We start from the raw sequence: 17,829 nt of genomic DNA on the forward strand, positions 1-17,829 counted from the left end.
TTTTTTTTTTTTTTTTTTTTTTTTTTTTTTTTTTTTTTTTTTTTTTTTTTTTTTTTTTTTTTTTTTTTTTTGACAAACATATGCTTTATTCCATTAAAATAGAACACAACATACAACAAAGACAACAAAATTTAAGGAACAACAGTGTAACGCAATCCTCAAAGCCAATACACCGAAGAGATAAAGATAGATAAAGATCATCGGAATTGTAGACTTGAGAGCTATGAACCAACTCCTTGCAAGGGTTTTGGAACATGTGAGGTCAAGAAATAACGATGCTTCTTCCATGAATGCTTCGATGGATGAGAAGATGGCCACTGTCTTAGATTGAATACTAAGGGGTGTTGAAAAAGCTACAGCTGTGACCCGAAGGAGAGCTGTGCTAAGGGTTTGAGCAGGGTTAAGAATGCTCTGTTTGAGGAGAGATATAGGGATGATTGAGGTCTTAATCTCAAGGGTGAAACGCTTGAAGATGTTGTGGTAATCCCAACTACATTGAATTGGGATCATAATGCCACTAAGAGGGAGCTTCAAAAAGTTGATGAGAGGCAGTTTAGCGGGCTTATGTATCAGTCAGATTGGTGAAGAGAGCCTGAAGATACATCGGTAACCACAGTTCCATATGGACTGGATCATAATGCCGAGTTCATTCAAAATGTTAACTTCAAAATCAAAAGCCCTAGATGATTCTAATAACAGGTTTTCTAAAGAATTCTTCAACCAAACTAGCATCAATGGTAGTTTAATATCCAAATGCAGTCTTCGAACAAATGGTTCTATAAAGCTACACAGAGATTGCCTAGAGTGTGAGAGAATTGAGTTCCGATCGAACCTGAATAAAAACAGATTAATTTGTGGATCACCTTTTCGCAATGGACTCGAGAAGCTTAATGGGCCGAGAGTTAGTAAGCCCACCAATGAAAACCCTAGTTTTCCGATTGGGAACGGTTTATATGCACTGTATTGTGACAGAATTTGAGTCCTTAAGAAAAGATTAACTGTTTTTAAACAATATTTGTGGGTTCTTGTCAGTTTTAGAACAAAATAATAATAAATCTTTATACATACAAGTAAACACTCTGAATACATCTCTAGCTCTTATAATCAATTATATACATTTGATTGTGATAAAATTTGACTATGCAGTAACAAATCAGTTTAATGCTTCTAAGCAATGTTTGTGGATTCTGAGATTATTAGGACACGCAAGTAAAATATTCTGGCACTAAACCATTCATCGAATAACATTTTGTCAATGGTTTTGTATTCCGAATTTCTAAAATGTGAATTGACGCAAACCTATAGAATATGTCCGCTTGATGGTCCGCCGAAACAGAATTATAGATATAAACAGAAATCATAGATTGAGATGTTAAAACGTCGATCCACCATAACATGGGAAATATGTAAGATGAAAAAAAATTTCTTTAGAAAATATACATAAACACAACAATAAGTGCTTTGAATTTTTCTTCCGGATGGTTTCTCCAAATAAATTTCTAATATTATGTATATGAAGGGATTGTTAGGCTACGAAAGTCAAAATGTCAGGCACAAAAATATTACTGTGCCAGTTGTTTTATATTCCAAATTTCTAATCGTGTTTCGACATAATCCTTTAAAATATGTCCGCAAGATAATCTTTTAAAATAAAATTAAAGCTACTAGCATTAGGTAAATAATACATTGAGATGTGAAAAAATCGATCGGTTTTGTCTTGTTGACATTGATCCATCTATCGAATCAAATTTCTTGTTAGACCGAGAGTAAAATAAAGGGTTCTAAAATAAATAATATTAATTGAAAATATACTGTCCTACAGATGGCTCTTCAGTCTGCAACGTGGAACTAGTGCTCACATTTTATAAAGCATCACCAAACCCTCTATTATTGGCATATAAAAAAATATATATTTTGTGAAATGCTTTAAGATGGTAAAGATCATTGTTCTAATATTTCGAAACTGAGAGAGAATGAAATTAACACTAAAATTGCTGCTTTTCCTTCTGTTTACCTTGAATCATGTTGATTCTGGCTCTATCGTCAAGTTTCTTCCTGGTTTTGAAGGCCCTCTTCCTTTCGAACTCGAAACCGGGTTTGTTAAATGCCTCTTCATTTAATTTTTTCATCTAATTAATGCAATTATGTTTGTGAGTTTGGAGTTTGTAATTAGTCATTCTTCTGAATGAAGGTACATTGGTATTGGTGAGAAAGAAGAAATGCAATTGTTCTACTACTTTATCAAGTCTGAGAACAATCCAAAAGAAGACCCTCTTCTTCTATGGTTAAATGGGGGGCCTGGATGTTCTTCTAACACTGGTCTATTTTTCGAGAATGGTAAATCTATTTTTTTTTTTTGTCAAGGTAAATCTATTTTTTTTGCTTCTTTCTCGACCTAAGGATATATCAGGACCTGTGGTTTTCTTTAATTCTTTCTTAGGACCTCTGGCTTTGAAGTCCGAGGTTTACAATGGAAGTGTCCCTTCTTTGGTCTCTACTACATACTCGTGGACAAAGGTAGAAGAAGGTGTGTTCATATATGTTAATCAAAAACCCAATGATGGATCAATTTTTTTGATCATTTTTCAGATGGCGAACATAATATATTTGGATCAGCCTGTTAGAACTGGCTTCTCCTACTCGAGAACCCCACTTATTGATAAGCCTAGCGACACAGGCGAAGTTAAGAGGATCCGTGAGTTTCTTCAAAAGGTAAAGGACAAACTTAATTTATTATCTCGAGAAGCATTTGTCTTTTTGCATTAACATAATAATCCCTTCCTTCGATACTAGATGTAGTTTGGATTTTTTTGAACACAAATTGTAAACAAATGATGATTTAGAGGGGTTTTTGCAATATATATCTTAATATATTTATATTGAAAACCTGAAATGTTTATAAAAAGTTTTGTGCAAAACCCCCTCTAAATCATCATTAGTTTACAGTTTTGCCCTTTATTTTCCAAAAATATAGATTAATCTGATGAAGTCAAAAATAAATTAACTATTACTTTTAAACGTATTTTCTAAACGTTTCTATGATCACATAGATTAGATTTTCAAAATTACAAATGTAGATTTCGACTCCTCATACAAATGTAGATTTCGACTCCTCATACAAATGTAGATTTCGACTCCTTATTATCGGGGTTTCAAACTGATATATTATCTATCAACATTTTACAAATTTTGACAATTATAACGACATGTTATATTGCGAGTTATTTTATACTTTGCATGAATAATTTGCATTTTTAGATGGTAGAAGATAAAGTTACAAAAAAAAAAAATGGTGACTTGGAAGGGGGTTTTGCATAATACCCTTTATATAACTATACTTAAACTAAAATGGAGAATGTAATTATAGCAAGTTTAACCATAGCAATTAGTTGAACTCATTAAAACATTCCGTTTTATCTACTATCCAAATTAGTCAAACTTGGGCACTTGGCATAGCTTGAATTTTTATTTACTTTCAAAACTTATTTAAACACAAATCTTGGGAGCCTTTTTCTCTTTCTCAGTGGCTAAACAAACATCCACAGTTTTCTTCAAACCCTTTTTATGCTGCCGGAGATTCTTACTCTGGTATGACTGTTCCGGCCCTCGTTCAAGAAATCTCAAAAGGTATCCTTGCATACTTTCTTTGAATATCGTTCAACCGGTTACCGATATAGTCTCTAACTTTAAAATAACATAGACACTATGATGCAGGAAATTATATATGTTGCGAACCTCCTATAAATCTACAGGTAATTGGTAATTTGTACTTTCCTCAGAATACTAACGTTAAATTTTTTAAAGGTCTGATCAACTAATATGATAGACTGATATGTGTTGTCAAGAAAAAAAGAGAGACTGATAGTTATATATTCTTACCAAAAACAGGGATATGTGCTCGGGAACCCGATAACACATTATGAAGAAGACGAAAAGTATCGCGTTCCATTTTCTCATGGAATGGGACTAATATCAAGTGAACTATACGAGGTAAATGGCATGCTTAATTAGTTAAGTTTTTCATTAGAGAGTTTTATATCGAAGAGTCTAGTTAACCTCGACAAATTTTCAAAAAAAATCTAAATGTTATACAACAACTAATGTTCTAAACATTGTACAGTCAATTAGGAGCGCCTGCAAAGGAAATTATTTCAATGTGGATCCAAGTAACACAAAATGTTTGAAACTTGTTGAGGAATACCATAAGGTACACACTTGGAAATTTGGTCGATGTTCAGTAACTTATCAGATAGTGATTAATATATCTAAATCAGTTTTTTTTTTTTTTTTTTTAAATTTACAGTGTATCGACAAACTGAATGAATATCATATATTATTACCAGATTGCAACATGACATCTTCTGATTGCTTTGTAAGTAATACATCATTTAATTTCTTCATATAAAACAGTAAAAGGGTTTCATAACTGTCATTTATATATTACTTCAAATTCGAAAAAACATATTCTTACGGTTATTTTTGCAGCTATATCCATATTATCTCCTTAGCTTTTGGGCCAACGATGAGAGTGTTCGCGATGCTCTTCATATTAAAAAGGTATACGCCAAGTTTATATTAAAATAATTTATAAAGTGTGATGATAGTAAAGAGAAAAAATCTAAACTATTGACGATATATGATTAAAGGGGAGTATAGGAGAGTGGGTGCGATGTAATCGGAGTAACCCATACAACAAAGACATCAAGAGCAGCGTACCATACCATATGAATAACAGTATTAGTGGCTACCGATCTCTCATCTACATGTAAGAGTTAAATAATTAATTCTTAATTCTAAAGAATCTGATCAAAAATTTCATAATCAGAGAGTTAAACCAAAATATGACTTACCAAACAATTTTGACATTATTTTACTTTAAACCCAAATAAAAGGAAATCAAAACTGGTTTAGTGAATTGAATTAAACCAAAAGTTGTTATTATTTTTGTTTTAAACCCAAATAAAAGGAAATAAAAAATGGTTAGTGAATTGAAGAAAACTAAGGGTGGAAATGGTTGCAGTAGGGATGAACGAGTTGAAAAAATATGAGTTGAATAAAATTGGCTGAATAACATTCGACTCATTCATCCACTAAATAGGAGATGAAAGAGTTGAATAAATTTCCTTTATAATTTGTTCATTTCTCCAGCTTTTGGTTGAATAGATTGAATAAGTTTTCCAACTTATGCATCTCAAATGGTAAAAAATTGGATGAATAATCATTCAACCTATTAATTTAAGTCATCCATTTGCACCCTAAACCGAATAAACAAGAGTTTTTTTTATTTATTTTAATTCTAGGCACATCCATATTAAGTAAATATCAAATTTACAAAAAAAAATGTATATATATTTCTGAAGTATTTTCTAAAACCAACCAAACCAAAACTAAACTGAAAACTAAACCGAATTGCATCCTGCTGAAACGAAGCAAACCAGATTACAAATAGATTTTGTTTGGATGATTTAGTTTCTCTCAAATCAAGAAAGATCGAAGACAAAAAAATCAAATTGAAACCAATATATACATTAAACCAAAATTTCCATTCCTACCAACAAAATTTATGAGGTTATAATTTTTGTGCGTTTTATGGTTGAACAGTGGTGATCATGATTTGGTGGTTCCTTTCCTTGCAACTGAGGCCTGGATAAAATCTCTAAATTACTCCATCATTCATGAATGGAGGCCTTGGATGATAAAAGATCAAATCGCTGGGTATATATATATTTTGTCTTTTAGCTTTTTCTTGTTCATTCATTTTCCCATCATATCACAGACTTATAAAGCTTCCGCTAAATTCATTCATTCATGTCTGTTTCCATGACAGATACACGAGAACTTATTCCAATAAGATGACATTTGCTACTGTCAAAGCAAGTCTTCTTGTTTCATTTTAATATTTTAATTACTCATTACATTAAATCAACATTATTTTCTAATTGTTTTGAGACTTTTTATTATAGGGAGGTGGGCACACAGTAGAGAATAAACCAAATGAGTCTTTTATCATGTTTCAACGGTGGATTAGTGGCCAACCATTGTGATCGAGGGTCATGGTCTTTAAGTATACAATAAAAAAGTATGTAACATGAAATGTTTGTATACATTACAACTGTCTCCCAACAGTTCGACATGCTTTGGAGGGAGATAGATAGTTAGTAACCAATAAAGGAGGTACGTACAGGCTCGTCTTGGGTATAAGGAGACTAGGTGCGACAGACCTAAAAGTTCCTGGTTTAAAAAAATAAAAACACATAATGCTTTTGTTTGTTGTTAAAGTTACATTTTTTCGGATTATTTCTTATGTTCAGATAGATTATTGTTCTATGTTATGTTGTTCCTCGTACATTAACCAGAGGAAAATCTGGGGTACGCACCCGGATACACATTTTAGTTTTAATTTATTTTTTTTTGTTTCTTTTTTTGAACCAAAAAAAAAATTATTATTTTGTTTCTTTTAGTATACATGTAAAACAATTGATAATTTATAAATGGTTAAAAAAAACTTTTTAGGGTTTATAATTTAGTTAATTATTTTTGTAATAGAATAAGTTATTATTGAAAATGGAAAACAAGAATAAAAAATGTATTTTTTGCAAATGCACCATGTAAGTTTAACATATTGTAATTGTATAAAAGAGGGTAAAAATAAAAATAGCAAAAAAATAAATTTTTGTGTAATTGTAATTGTAAGTTTTTGTGGTTTATGTAATTTTTGTGTTTTCTTCTTTTTGTTTTCTCTGAACTTTTTGTCAAAATTTTGCGAAATTGTATAAATTTTTACATTGTTACCAAAAAAAAAAAAAGACACAACATGTAGAAGATCAATTAAAAATAAATGAAAGGTCACGGAAGCAACGTACGTACCTTATCAATAAAAACAGTATACTGACTGAAAAATCGAATTGGAAATATATGGTCCTAAAAATTATGACTACCACCGTGGAGTGACAAGTGGACCTCGCATTTCACAAAACCTCTATTATTGGTAATTGTTATAAAGATCCTTGTTTCCTTGTAGAACACACTCTTTAGAAACTAGTAAAAGAAAATGAATTTAACACAAAAATTTCTGCTTCTGCTTCTATTTGTCTTGAGTCATCATGCTGAATCTAGCTCTATCGTCAAGTTTCTTCCTGGTTTTGAAGGCCCTCTTCCTTTCGAACTCGAAACCGGGTTTGTTAAATGCCTCTTCATTTGATTTTTTTCTTCTAATTAATGCAATTATGTTTGTGAGTTTGGAGTTTGTAATTAGTCATTCTTCTGAATGAAGGTACATTGGTATTGGTGAGAAAGAAGAAATACAATTGTTCTACTACTTTATCAAGTCTGAGAACAATCCAGACGAAGACCCTCTTCTTCTATGGTTAACCGGAGGGCCTGGATGTTCTTCTAACACTGGCCTATTTCTCGAGAATGGTAAATCTATATTTTTTTGCTTCTTGCTCGATCTAAGGATATATCAGGACCTGTGGTTTTCTTTCTTTCTTAGGACCTCTGGCTTTTAAGTCCGAGGTCTACAATGGAAGTGTCCCTTCTTTGGTCTCTACTACATACTCGTGGACAAAGGTAGGAGAAGGTGTGTTCATATATATAATAATCAAAAACCCAAGGATGGATCAATTTTTTTGATCATTTTTTCAGATGGCGAACATAATATTTTTGGATCAGCCTGTTAGAACTGGCTTCTCCTACTCGAGAACCCCACTTATTGATAAGCCTAGCGACACAGGCGAAGTTGAGAGGATCCGTGAGTTTCTTCTAAAGGTAAAGGACAAACTTAATTTATTATCTTGAAGCATTTGTCTTTTTGCATTAACATAATAATCCCTTCCTTCAATACTAATGTAGTTTGGATTTTTTTTACACAGATTGTAAACAAATGATGATTTAGAGGGGTTTTCCCTTTTCAAAGTTACAAATGTAAATTTCGACTCCTTATTGTCGGGGTTCAAATTGATATATTGCCTATCAACATTTTACAAATTTTAACTGTGATAACGACATATTAAATCGCATATTATTTTTTAGTTTGCGTGAAAACTTGCATTTTTGGAAAACAAAGGATAAAGTTGCAAAAAAAAAAGGTGATTTGGAAGGTGTTTTTCCATAATACCCTTTATGTAACTATACTTAAGCTAAATTAATGGAGAATGTAATTATAGCAAGTTTAACCATAGCAATTAGTTGAACTCACTAAAACATTCCGTTTCATCTACTATCCAAATTAGCCAAACTTGGCATAGCTTGAATTTTTATTTACTTTCAAAACTTATTTAAACATAAATCTTAAGAGCCTTTTTTTTCTTTCTCAGTGGCTAAACAAACATCCAACGTTTTCTTCAAACCCTTTTTATGCTGCCGGAGATTCTTATTCTGGTATGACTGTTCCGGCCCTCGTTCAAGAAATCTCAAAAGGTATCCTCGCATACTTTCTTTGAATATCATTCAACCGATATAGTCTCTAACTTTAAAATAACATAGACACTATGATGCAGGAAATTATATATGTTGCGAACCTCCTATAAATCTACAGGTATTGATAATTTGTACTTTCTTCAGAATATTAACGTTAAATTATTAAAGTTCTGATCAAATAATATGATAGACTGATATGTGTTGGGAAAATAAGAGAGACTGATAGTTATATATATTCTTACCAAAAACAGGGATATGTGCTCGGGAACCCGATAACACATATTGAAGAAGAGATAAAGTATCGCGTTCCATTTTCTCATGGAATGGGACTAATATCAGATGAACTATACGAGGTAAATGGCATGCTTTATTAGTTAAATTTTTCATTAGAGAGTTTTATATCGAAGAGTCTAGTTAACCTCGACAATTTTTCAAAAAAAAATTAAATGATATACAACAACTAATGTTCTAAACATTGTTTTTTAACAGTCAATTAGGAGTGCCTGCAAAGGAAATTATTTCAATGTGGATCCAAGTAACACAAAATGTTTGAAACTTGTTGAGGAATACCATAAGGTACACACTTGGAAATTTGGTCGATGTTCAGTAACTTATCAGATAGTGATTAATTATCTAATTCAGATTTTTTTTAAAATTTACAGTGTATCGACAAACTGTATGAATATAATATATTATTACCAGATTGCAACATGACATCTTCTGATTGCTTTGTAAGTAATACATCATTTAATTTCTTCATATAAAACAGTAAAAGGGTTGCATAACTGTCATTTATATATTACTTCAAATTCGAAGAAACATGACATCTTACGGTTGTTTTTGCAGTTATATCCATATTATCTCCTTAACTTTTGGGCCAACGATGAGAGTGTTCGCGATGCTCTTCATATTAAAAAGGTATACGCCAAGTTTATATTAAGATCATTGATAAAGTGATGATAGTAAAGAGAAAAAATCTAAACTATTGACGATATATGATTAAAGGGGAGTATAGGAGAATGGGTGATATGTAGTCGGAGTAACGCATACAACAACGACATCAAGAGCAGCGTACCATACCATATGCATAACAGTATTAATGGCTACCGATCTCTTATCTACAGGTAAGAGTTAAATAATTAAATCTTTATTTTAAAGAACCTGATCTAAATTTTCATAATCAGAGACATGCATCGAGCCAGAGCAAACTGAATTAAACCAAAATATTATTATTTTAGTTTTTTTTTTTTGTCAAACATTTTAGTTTTAAACCCAAATAAAATGAAATCAAAACTGGTTTAGTGAGTTGAAGAAAACTAAACCGAATAAACAAGAGTTTTTTTTTTTTAATTATAGGCGCATCCATATTGAGTAAATATCAAATTTACGAAAACAATTAATGTATATATATGTTTTTAAGTATTTTTCTAAAACCAACCAAAACTAAACTGAACACTAAACCGAATTGCATCCTGCTGAAACGAAGGAACCAATATTACAAGATCGAAAAATTGAAACCAATATATTTACCTTAAACCAAAATGTCCATTCCTACCAAAAACATTTAAGAGATTATAATTTTTTGTGTGGTTTATGGTGGAACAGTGGTGATCATGATTTAGTGGTTCCTTTCCTTGCTACTGAGGCCTGGATAAAATCTCTAAATTACTCCATCATTCATGAATGGAGACCTTGGATGATAAAAGATCTAATCGCTGGGTATATATATATATATATATTTTGTCTTTAGCTTTTTCTTGTTCATTCATATCTCATCATATCGCAGACTATATAAAGCTCCCGTAAAATCATTAATGTCTTTTTCCATTGCAGATACACAAGAACTTATTCCAATAAGATGACATTTGCTACAGTCAAAGAAAGTCTTCTTGTTTCATCTTAATATTTTTATTACTCAATTTCATTAAATCAACAGTATTTTCTAATTGTTTTGAGCCTTTTTATTATAGGGAGGTGGGCACACAGTAGAGAATAAACCTAATGAGTCTTTTATCATGTTTCAACGGTGGATTAATGGCCAACCTTTGTGATCGAGGGTCATGGTTTTTAAGTATATAATAAAAAAATATGTAACATGAAATGTTTGTATACATTACAATTATCTATTTCCTGCGTTTTTTATTACTTGTCGTTCTAGAGTTAAAATTTTGTGTCATAATACTTGTCGTTTTAGATTTCCAATGCAAATATTTGGTAAATATTCCAATTTTATCCAACTGTTTTAATGTTTTAACCAATCAAAAGATTAGAAAATATATTTACAAAAATAAAACAATAAAATTAATAGTTTTCTTAATCTGTGTGAAACAACCTTAAACGACAATTAATGGTTTTCTTACTATCTACGTGTTTGTCTCTCCCAACAATTTGACATGCTTTGGAGGGAGATAGATAGTACTCCTTCTGTTTTACAAAGAGTGTCATTTTGGCCTGATTTTTTTGTTTCAAATTAAGTGTCATTTTAGATTTTCAATGTAATATTAAGCATAAATTTCCAACTTTAACCTCATATTCATTGAAAAATATCAAGAGTCAATATCAATTTTAAGGGTATAAGAGATATTTAAATATGTTTTCTTAATTTGTGTGTAAAGTGTCAAAATGACACTTATTATGAAACAGAGGGAGTAATCAATAAAGGAGGCACCTAAAGGCTCGTCTTGGGTCTAAGGAGACTACATGCGACAGACTAAAAGTTCCTGGTTAAAAAAAATAAAAACGCATAATGCTTTTGTTTGTTGTTAGGTAACATTTTTTTAGATGATTTCTTATGTTCGGATAGATTAGTGTTCTATGTTATATTGATCCTTTCACATTAACCAGAGGAAAATCTGGGTTACGCGCCCGGATACACATTTTAGTTTTAATTTTTTTTTTTTGTTGTTTCTTTTAGTATATATACAGGTAAAACAATGGATAATTTATTTAATGTAATTTATAATTTTTAGATTTTTTTGTTTTAAGTTTGAGTTCTATATTTTATATTTAGGATATAGTTTTGATGGGTAGGAACTTTTTTTTTTTTTTGACAACAAAAAATCAGCTCATATGAGTCAATTGGGTGGAAAACTGTTTACATACAAAACAACATGATGTAGAGATGTACGTGCTTGACGTACCAAAGAATCTACACTTACGTTTACATTTCGAAAAACTAGAGATAAAGAGAAAGAATAAAACTCCACCCTATCAATCTTAATGTCGTTGAAGTATGTTGAAGAGTAGGGTTTAAAATTTAAAATTTAATCATCTTTTTGTACATAGAATTGAGTATTATTGAAAATAGATAACAAGAGGATATATTTTTGCAAAAAAGTATAGAAAAAGGTATTTGCAAATGCTCCAAGTTAATTAAACATATTGTAATTGTGTAAAATAGGACAAAAATGAAATTGACAAAAAGGTATTTTTGAAAAGTGTATATACAAAAAGATATTTCTAACAATTTCTTTTTTTTTGGGGACATTTAGAAAATGGTAGTTTTATCTGAATATCTAAAATTTGGGTATAATAATTAAGATTTAACTCTTATCAATTATTATAATATCAATTTTATATTATCACACTATATGAACCAAGAGTTCTTTAAACTTCATTTTAAAAATTTTATAATAAAAAATATTTAAGGGATACCATTAGATTAGAAATATAATATAAGAGTTCATTTAAGTGTTATTTTTTTTTTTTGGAAAATACAATGGTATGTAAATGTAAATGTAAATATAATTAAAAACTGAAGATAAATTAAAAAATAGTGTCTTGAACTCTATAACGACGACACATCAGTTTTTTTAGAGAATGCTTCTCAGTTAATATGTAAAAGATTACTAAATTTAAAATCATATTAACACCAACATGTTTATCTTCATCCTTTAGAGGATTTAAATAAAAAGGTAATATTGTAATAATAAGACAACATTTATTTGTGTCTTTGGAGAAGCTGTAAGCGTTAATTCTTTAGGTTTTAAAGGTTGGCTTTGCTCGTGGCAACAACGATGAGGATTCTAGCTCTTTTGAGTTGAAGAAACCATATAAATGTCCAAACTGTAAAATTTGGAATCAGTGTTCCACTTGTGATTTCTCCCTGTTTTCTGTTTATGTTATGTTGTAATTTTTGGTGGTTTATGTAATTTTTGGTTTTTCTTCTTTTTTGTTTTATGTGAAATTTGCGAAACTGTATAAATTTTTACATTGATACCAAAAAAAAAAAAAGACACAACATGTGAAAAGATCAATTCAAAATAAATGAAAGGTCACGAAAGCAGCGTACATACCTTATCAATAAAATCAGTAGATACTATTCAACGTGGATGGACTAGTGATCTCGCATTTCACAAAACCTCTGTTATTGGTAATTACTAGGGATGAGAACCCGCGCGTTGCGCGGGATTATATGCTAATTAGGCTTGGCTCAAATTTTACATAGATCCATTGGTATATCATTAATGAAAAAACCTATATATCCCATGAAAACATCCTCCATTATACACTTCCAGAACTCGAGTTTGAGCCTTTGTAATGTAGTTTTTTTAGAAAAACTAAGAATTTCAAAACAATGTTTTATGATTTAAATATATTTGATATTTTTAAATTGATTATTTTGCTATTAATTCTATTTTTAGTTTTTTGATTACACATGCAAGAATTTGTGGACTATGAATGGTTAAGATGTTTTGGTAATAATTAGTAATAATACTTTTTTATAAGATGTTTACTTTTCAAAATTTCATGTAGAAGATATTTTCGTTTCCTCATTAATGATTCAAATATTATTATAAAAAAAGGTAACGATAAATGTATATATGATTTTGGGAAGACCTTCTCCAAGCTCCAATGTTGTATTTTTGCTTGAGTCACTATTTGAATCAAAAAGGGATTTAAAGAACTGAGTCACAAAACTTTCATTGAGATTCGTATTACTACTAAATGTGTATGATATATAGTTATTACTACTAAATGTGTATGATATATAGTAAAACTGTGCATAGTCTTCAGATATATCAATGCTTACCTATAGGAAGATCCGAAGATATATATAAACAATGTCAATAAAATAATTGTATGGAAAAAGCAAACACTTCAAAATATTTGAAGCAAAAAATGGATCAAACATATGCAAATAAACATATATGTTTAACAATAATTGCTTAAAATGGTAAGAATTACGATACGTTATACCACCAGGTTAAACGAAAACAGAGGAGAGGATACATTAAAAATCTTGCTTAAAATGGTAAGAATTACAATACGTTATACCACCAGGTCATATGAGACATCTTGTTTGTTCGATATTGGATACTTACTTGCACCACCGTAGCTCAGCATCAGTCGTTTATCTCTAGCGAAACATATGTGCCTTGGTGCTTGACCAATCTTCGTCCTGACAAATGTTGTGGGTGTCAGAAGATTGATAATAACGCCTTGTGCTGTTGCAACTACCAGTACCGGAACGTTGTTCTTCTCTTCTTCCAATTTTGGAGTAAAAGCGACGGTTCCTACAGGTACCAACTGTTGATTGTTTTCAGTTTCCAACCCGCTAGAAAGAGAATGAGGTATGGTTGGAAAATGTGAGATTGTATTTACCCAATTCAATAGCTTTGCAGGTTCGTGGTTCCATCCTTGGTAAGAGGTTTCATACTTGTCTGCTTTCTCCGGTAAGAAATGAATATACTCGATAACATGTACAAAGTTTTAAAGAATATATTTTAGAGATTAGGAAATGATGAGACTGAATTTTCTGTTAAGAAAGATCCCGCTTTTGGTCACTGTTAGGTATTAATTGTCTTAACATTTGAAATCTGCAATAGGAATCCATTAACAATGTTTGATTAGTCTCGTCTCTCTGCTAAACTCTATGACCAACTCCACTTTTGCTACATATATATATATATATATATATATATATGAGTACATATTCAAGACTTAGACCATCTCCATTGTATTTCTCTATTTTTTTCTCTAAAATAGAATAACTCAAAAATAGAGCACTGTTTTCCTCCAATGTATTACTCTATTTTCACCTCTATAATAGAGTTAGTGTAAAAAAATAGAGGTGAGAATAGAGTTGCTCTATATATAGAGCAATCCTATTATTTTCTCTATTTTAGAGTAAAATATAGAGTAGGGTCGGAGCAAATGTTGCTCTATAATAGAGATTTGACTCTAAAATAGAGTGGGGTTGGTGTGCTCTCCTCTCTCGGGTTTTTTTACATTAAATAAGACAATCGATCCATACCGATATACTACCATGTAAATACACCCACTCCCACTTATACATCCATGCAGTAGTACCCTGCAAAATCAGATCAGTCAACATTTCACAATGAGAAGGTACTATTTTCTAGCCAAAATTGATGTAGTAACATAGTACCTCAGCTTCATAAAATTGAATAAGAGTTAAGATTCAACTTACACTGTGATCTGAATGATTGTCGAACTTAAGAACAACATAGTTAGTCATATGCGAGGTGGGTGGGATGAAGTTCTGCTTGTTATGCTCAATTAAGCTTCTCAAATCAACACTACAAAAAATTACATCCAAAAGGATTTGATTATCATATTCCTAATCCGATCCTAATTCCCAACATGACATTAACAACATCTACTAATTAAAAAAAAAAAAAAAACAGCATCTACTTCTAAGGGGGGAACGTAATACCTACTGGAGAAGAAATAAGCTCGTACATGAATAGAAAGTTGCTCTTATAAACCTCCACGAGACTCATCATCAATCACTGTTAGATTCTCAGTCTGCTGCTGTTGCGGCTGAACCAAAGCGACAGACGTAGTCATCGACAAAAACAAAGAGATAGCCCTGAGAAGAAATTGAACGGACAGGGAGAAACTTATATCAATTCAATTGGACTTAAAATTTTATATTTGGGCTTAATATAAGTCCAACGAATTTGTTATTTTTTGCTGATGTGGATGCTCTCAAATGAGAGAAAATTCTGCTATTATATATATGATAATAAAAATCCTTGTTTCCTTGGAGAACACAGTCTTTAGAAACTAAAATAAAATGAATTAACACCAAAATTTCATAAGTCGATCACAAACCCAATGATCTAGTATTAATACTCAATAAATTTGGCATCATTTTTGTAGATGGCTAACATAATATACTTGGATCCGCCTGTTGGAGCTGGGTTTCCATATTCAAGAACTCCACTTGGTGAAACTAGTGACACAAATGAAGTTAAGATGATCCATGAGTTTCTTCAAAAGGTTAGAAGACAATTTTTTTTTTTTTTTGAAACATTTTTCTCTTGAAGCTCTTGTATATGTTGTAATTATCTTGGTCTAAATATAGGCCACACACCAGTTACCTGAACTCGTTAAAACCTTCCCGGTCTCATTACTTTCTAAGTTATTCAAGCTTTACACGTTCTGATTTTGTTTAAGGTGTTTGGTATTCAGCCAGCGTTTAGGTCATCAATTAAGGTGTTTTTTTTTGTTAGACAGCCAGCGTTTAGGTCATCAAGCTTTACACGTTCTATCAGTTTTATTTGTTTGTTCTTTTATTTTTGTTTAATATGATAAATGCAAATGTAACTAAATGATCATTTCTTAGAAAAAAAAAATCTTTAAACGAATGCTTGCGTAAAAAAAAAAAAAAGAAAACGAATATGCTATACCAAGTTAAAAAGATCTAGCAATGTGAATTTTATCGAGATAACAATGTATAACAAGAATCACAAATCGTCGTCCACTTTAACAAAAAAAAAAAAAAAAAAAANTAACAAGAATCATAAATAAAGAACAGTTCATTTGATAAATTTTCAAAAAGCTCAACCAAAAATAATGAAGTAGTTCAGAAAACACACCAAAACACTGACAAATACATTATAGGACCTCTAAAATACATGAAGACTCACTTGGACACTAAATGCTAATGAAACACAATATAATAGATCATAAAACCATAAAAAAATATCATGTTGGCATGAAGAGATACTTCTATATTTTTTATTGGGAAAAATGCCATAAAAATCCCCAACTTTCAAATTTGGAACGAAAAAAGCATGAATTTTCGAGATGTCGTTTTAATCCCAAAGTTTAGTTTGACTTTTTGATAAAATAGTAAAGTTTCATTGACCTGGTTATTTCAAGCGCGTCGTTAAGTTTCTGTTAATGGAGTTAATTTTCCGTCAACAATCTCCGTTTAGTCAAAGAAAATATATATAATTTTGTTTTCTAACATTTGTTGAAAGCGTGATGTGGTCAATTGGTTAACGTGAGAGTTTGGTTTTTACCTGCCGCGGGTTTGACTCGGCTTGGACGAAAGTATTTTTGTTTTTTAAAATAAAAGATAATACATAGATTCAAACTCAAGACCTCAAAGCCGCCAACATCAAAGTGTAACCAACTACGCTAAGTAGATTTATTAACCACTAATGAAACACAAAGTTTATTATATGTGGTAGTCGATTCTCGGGAAATGCAGAGAGTCCAACCCTAACTCTGCTCCGAGGAGGTACGCTTGGACGGAGGAATGACCAAAGAGGTTGATTTGCCAAGCAGCACGAGGAGTTGTATTGAAATGTTGCTTTATAAACAAACGTCGTCAATGAAGAAGTTATCAACCGAAAGCCCGAGAAATCCCCAGGTTTCGATGATTTCGTCAATGATGAAGTTAAAAAAACACATATAAAACACGATATAAGAATTTGTGTTTCACTAATGGTTAATAAATCTACCTAGCGTAGGTGGTTACGCTTTATTTTTTGCGGCTTTGATGTCTCGAGTTTGAATCTACGTTATATCTTTTATTTTAAAAAACAAAAAAACCTTCGTCCAGGCCGAGTCGAACCCGCGGCAGGTGAAAACCAAACTCCCCCATTAACCAATAGACCACGTCACGCTTTCAACAAATGATATAAAACAAAATTATATATCTTGTCTTTGACTAAATGGAGATTGTTAACAGAAAATTAACTCCGTTAACGAAAACTTAACGACGTGCTTGAAATGGCCAGGTCAACGAAACTTTACTTTATCAAAAAGTCAAACTAAACTTCAGGATTAAAACGATATTTCGAAAGTTCATGCATTTTTCGTCCCAAATTTAAAAGTTGGAAATTTTTATGGCATTTTCCCATTTTTTATTGTATTGATAATTTGTAAAAAATCAAACTAAAAGAGTTTAAAAGTGAAAAAGCTACTGTCAATATAGAGGGGCCGCCACTTTCAATATAGAGGGGCCGCCACTGAGAGAGTAAGTGAGATTGATTGAAAATTTGAATTGGAAATATATGGTCCTACATATTGATTGGTCACATTTCACAAAACCATATTATTATTGGTCAATATCATTATTAATTATTTATTTGAATTATTATAAATATCCTTGTTTTTTTTTTTTCACCGAAACATTTTCATTATATTATA

At 31.1% G+C, this 17,829-nt stretch overlaps 2 protein-coding genes and 1 long non-coding RNA gene across 9 annotated transcripts; 2 read left to right on the forward strand and 1 right to left on the reverse strand.

The window, feature by feature from the left end:
• LOC104713739 (serine carboxypeptidase-like 11) lies at positions 1,874-6,418 on the forward strand. Of its 2 annotated transcripts, none has more exons than XM_010430929.2 (14): positions 1,874-2,095; positions 2,192-2,337; positions 2,441-2,517; positions 2,590-2,712; positions 3,546-3,627; positions 3,715-3,752; positions 3,889-3,990; positions 4,121-4,207; positions 4,304-4,372; positions 4,486-4,557; positions 4,647-4,765; positions 5,602-5,715; positions 5,828-5,873; positions 5,964-6,418. In XM_010430929.2, the coding sequence occupies exons 1-14, from the start codon at positions 1,974-1,976 to the stop codon at positions 6,042-6,044; spliced, it is 1,278 nt and encodes a 425-aa protein (XP_010429231.1). In that variant the 5' UTR covers positions 1,874-1,973; the 3' UTR covers positions 6,045-6,418. The 2 variants fall into 2 exon arrangements, with proteins under 2 accessions (XP_010429231.1, XP_010429230.1); XM_010430928.2 differs by having other exon boundaries at positions 1,875-2,095; positions 3,525-3,627.
• Positions 6,944-10,639, forward strand: LOC104713741 (serine carboxypeptidase-like 12). 5 transcript variants are annotated; one of them, XM_010430933.2, is made up of 14 exons: positions 6,944-7,176; positions 7,274-7,419; positions 7,493-7,569; positions 7,672-7,767; positions 8,316-8,418; positions 8,499-8,536; positions 8,670-8,771; positions 8,908-8,994; positions 9,081-9,149; positions 9,265-9,336; positions 9,424-9,542; positions 10,024-10,137; positions 10,252-10,297; positions 10,389-10,639. In XM_010430933.2, the coding sequence occupies exons 1-14, from the start codon at positions 7,052-7,054 to the stop codon at positions 10,467-10,469; spliced, it is 1,275 nt and encodes a 424-aa protein (XP_010429235.1). In that variant the 5' UTR covers positions 6,944-7,051; the 3' UTR covers positions 10,470-10,639. The 5 variants fall into 5 exon arrangements, with proteins under 5 accessions (XP_010429235.1, XP_019085097.1, XP_010429234.1 ...); XM_010430932.2 differs by having other exon boundaries at positions 6,945-7,176; positions 7,645-7,767; XM_019229552.1 differs by lacking the exon at positions 10,024-10,137 and having other exon boundaries at positions 7,645-7,767.
• On the reverse strand, positions 13,525-15,282 carry LOC104713740. Of its 2 annotated transcripts, XR_002033319.1 has the most exons (5): positions 15,098-15,282; positions 14,852-14,960; positions 14,675-14,731; positions 14,023-14,237; positions 13,525-13,947 (listed from the first exon to the last, which is right to left on the reverse strand). It is a non-coding gene; the product is annotated as an uncharacterized LOC104713740 (long non-coding RNA). The 2 variants fall into 2 exon arrangements; XR_002033318.1 differs by lacking the exons at positions 13,525-13,947; positions 14,023-14,237 and having other exon boundaries at positions 14,544-14,731.

This window comes from Camelina sativa, chromosome 9 (genome assembly GCF_000633955.1).
Source record: "Camelina sativa cultivar DH55 chromosome 9, Cs, whole genome shotgun sequence".
NCBI classification, from domain to species: domain Eukaryota; kingdom Viridiplantae; phylum Streptophyta; class Magnoliopsida; order Brassicales; family Brassicaceae; genus Camelina; species Camelina sativa.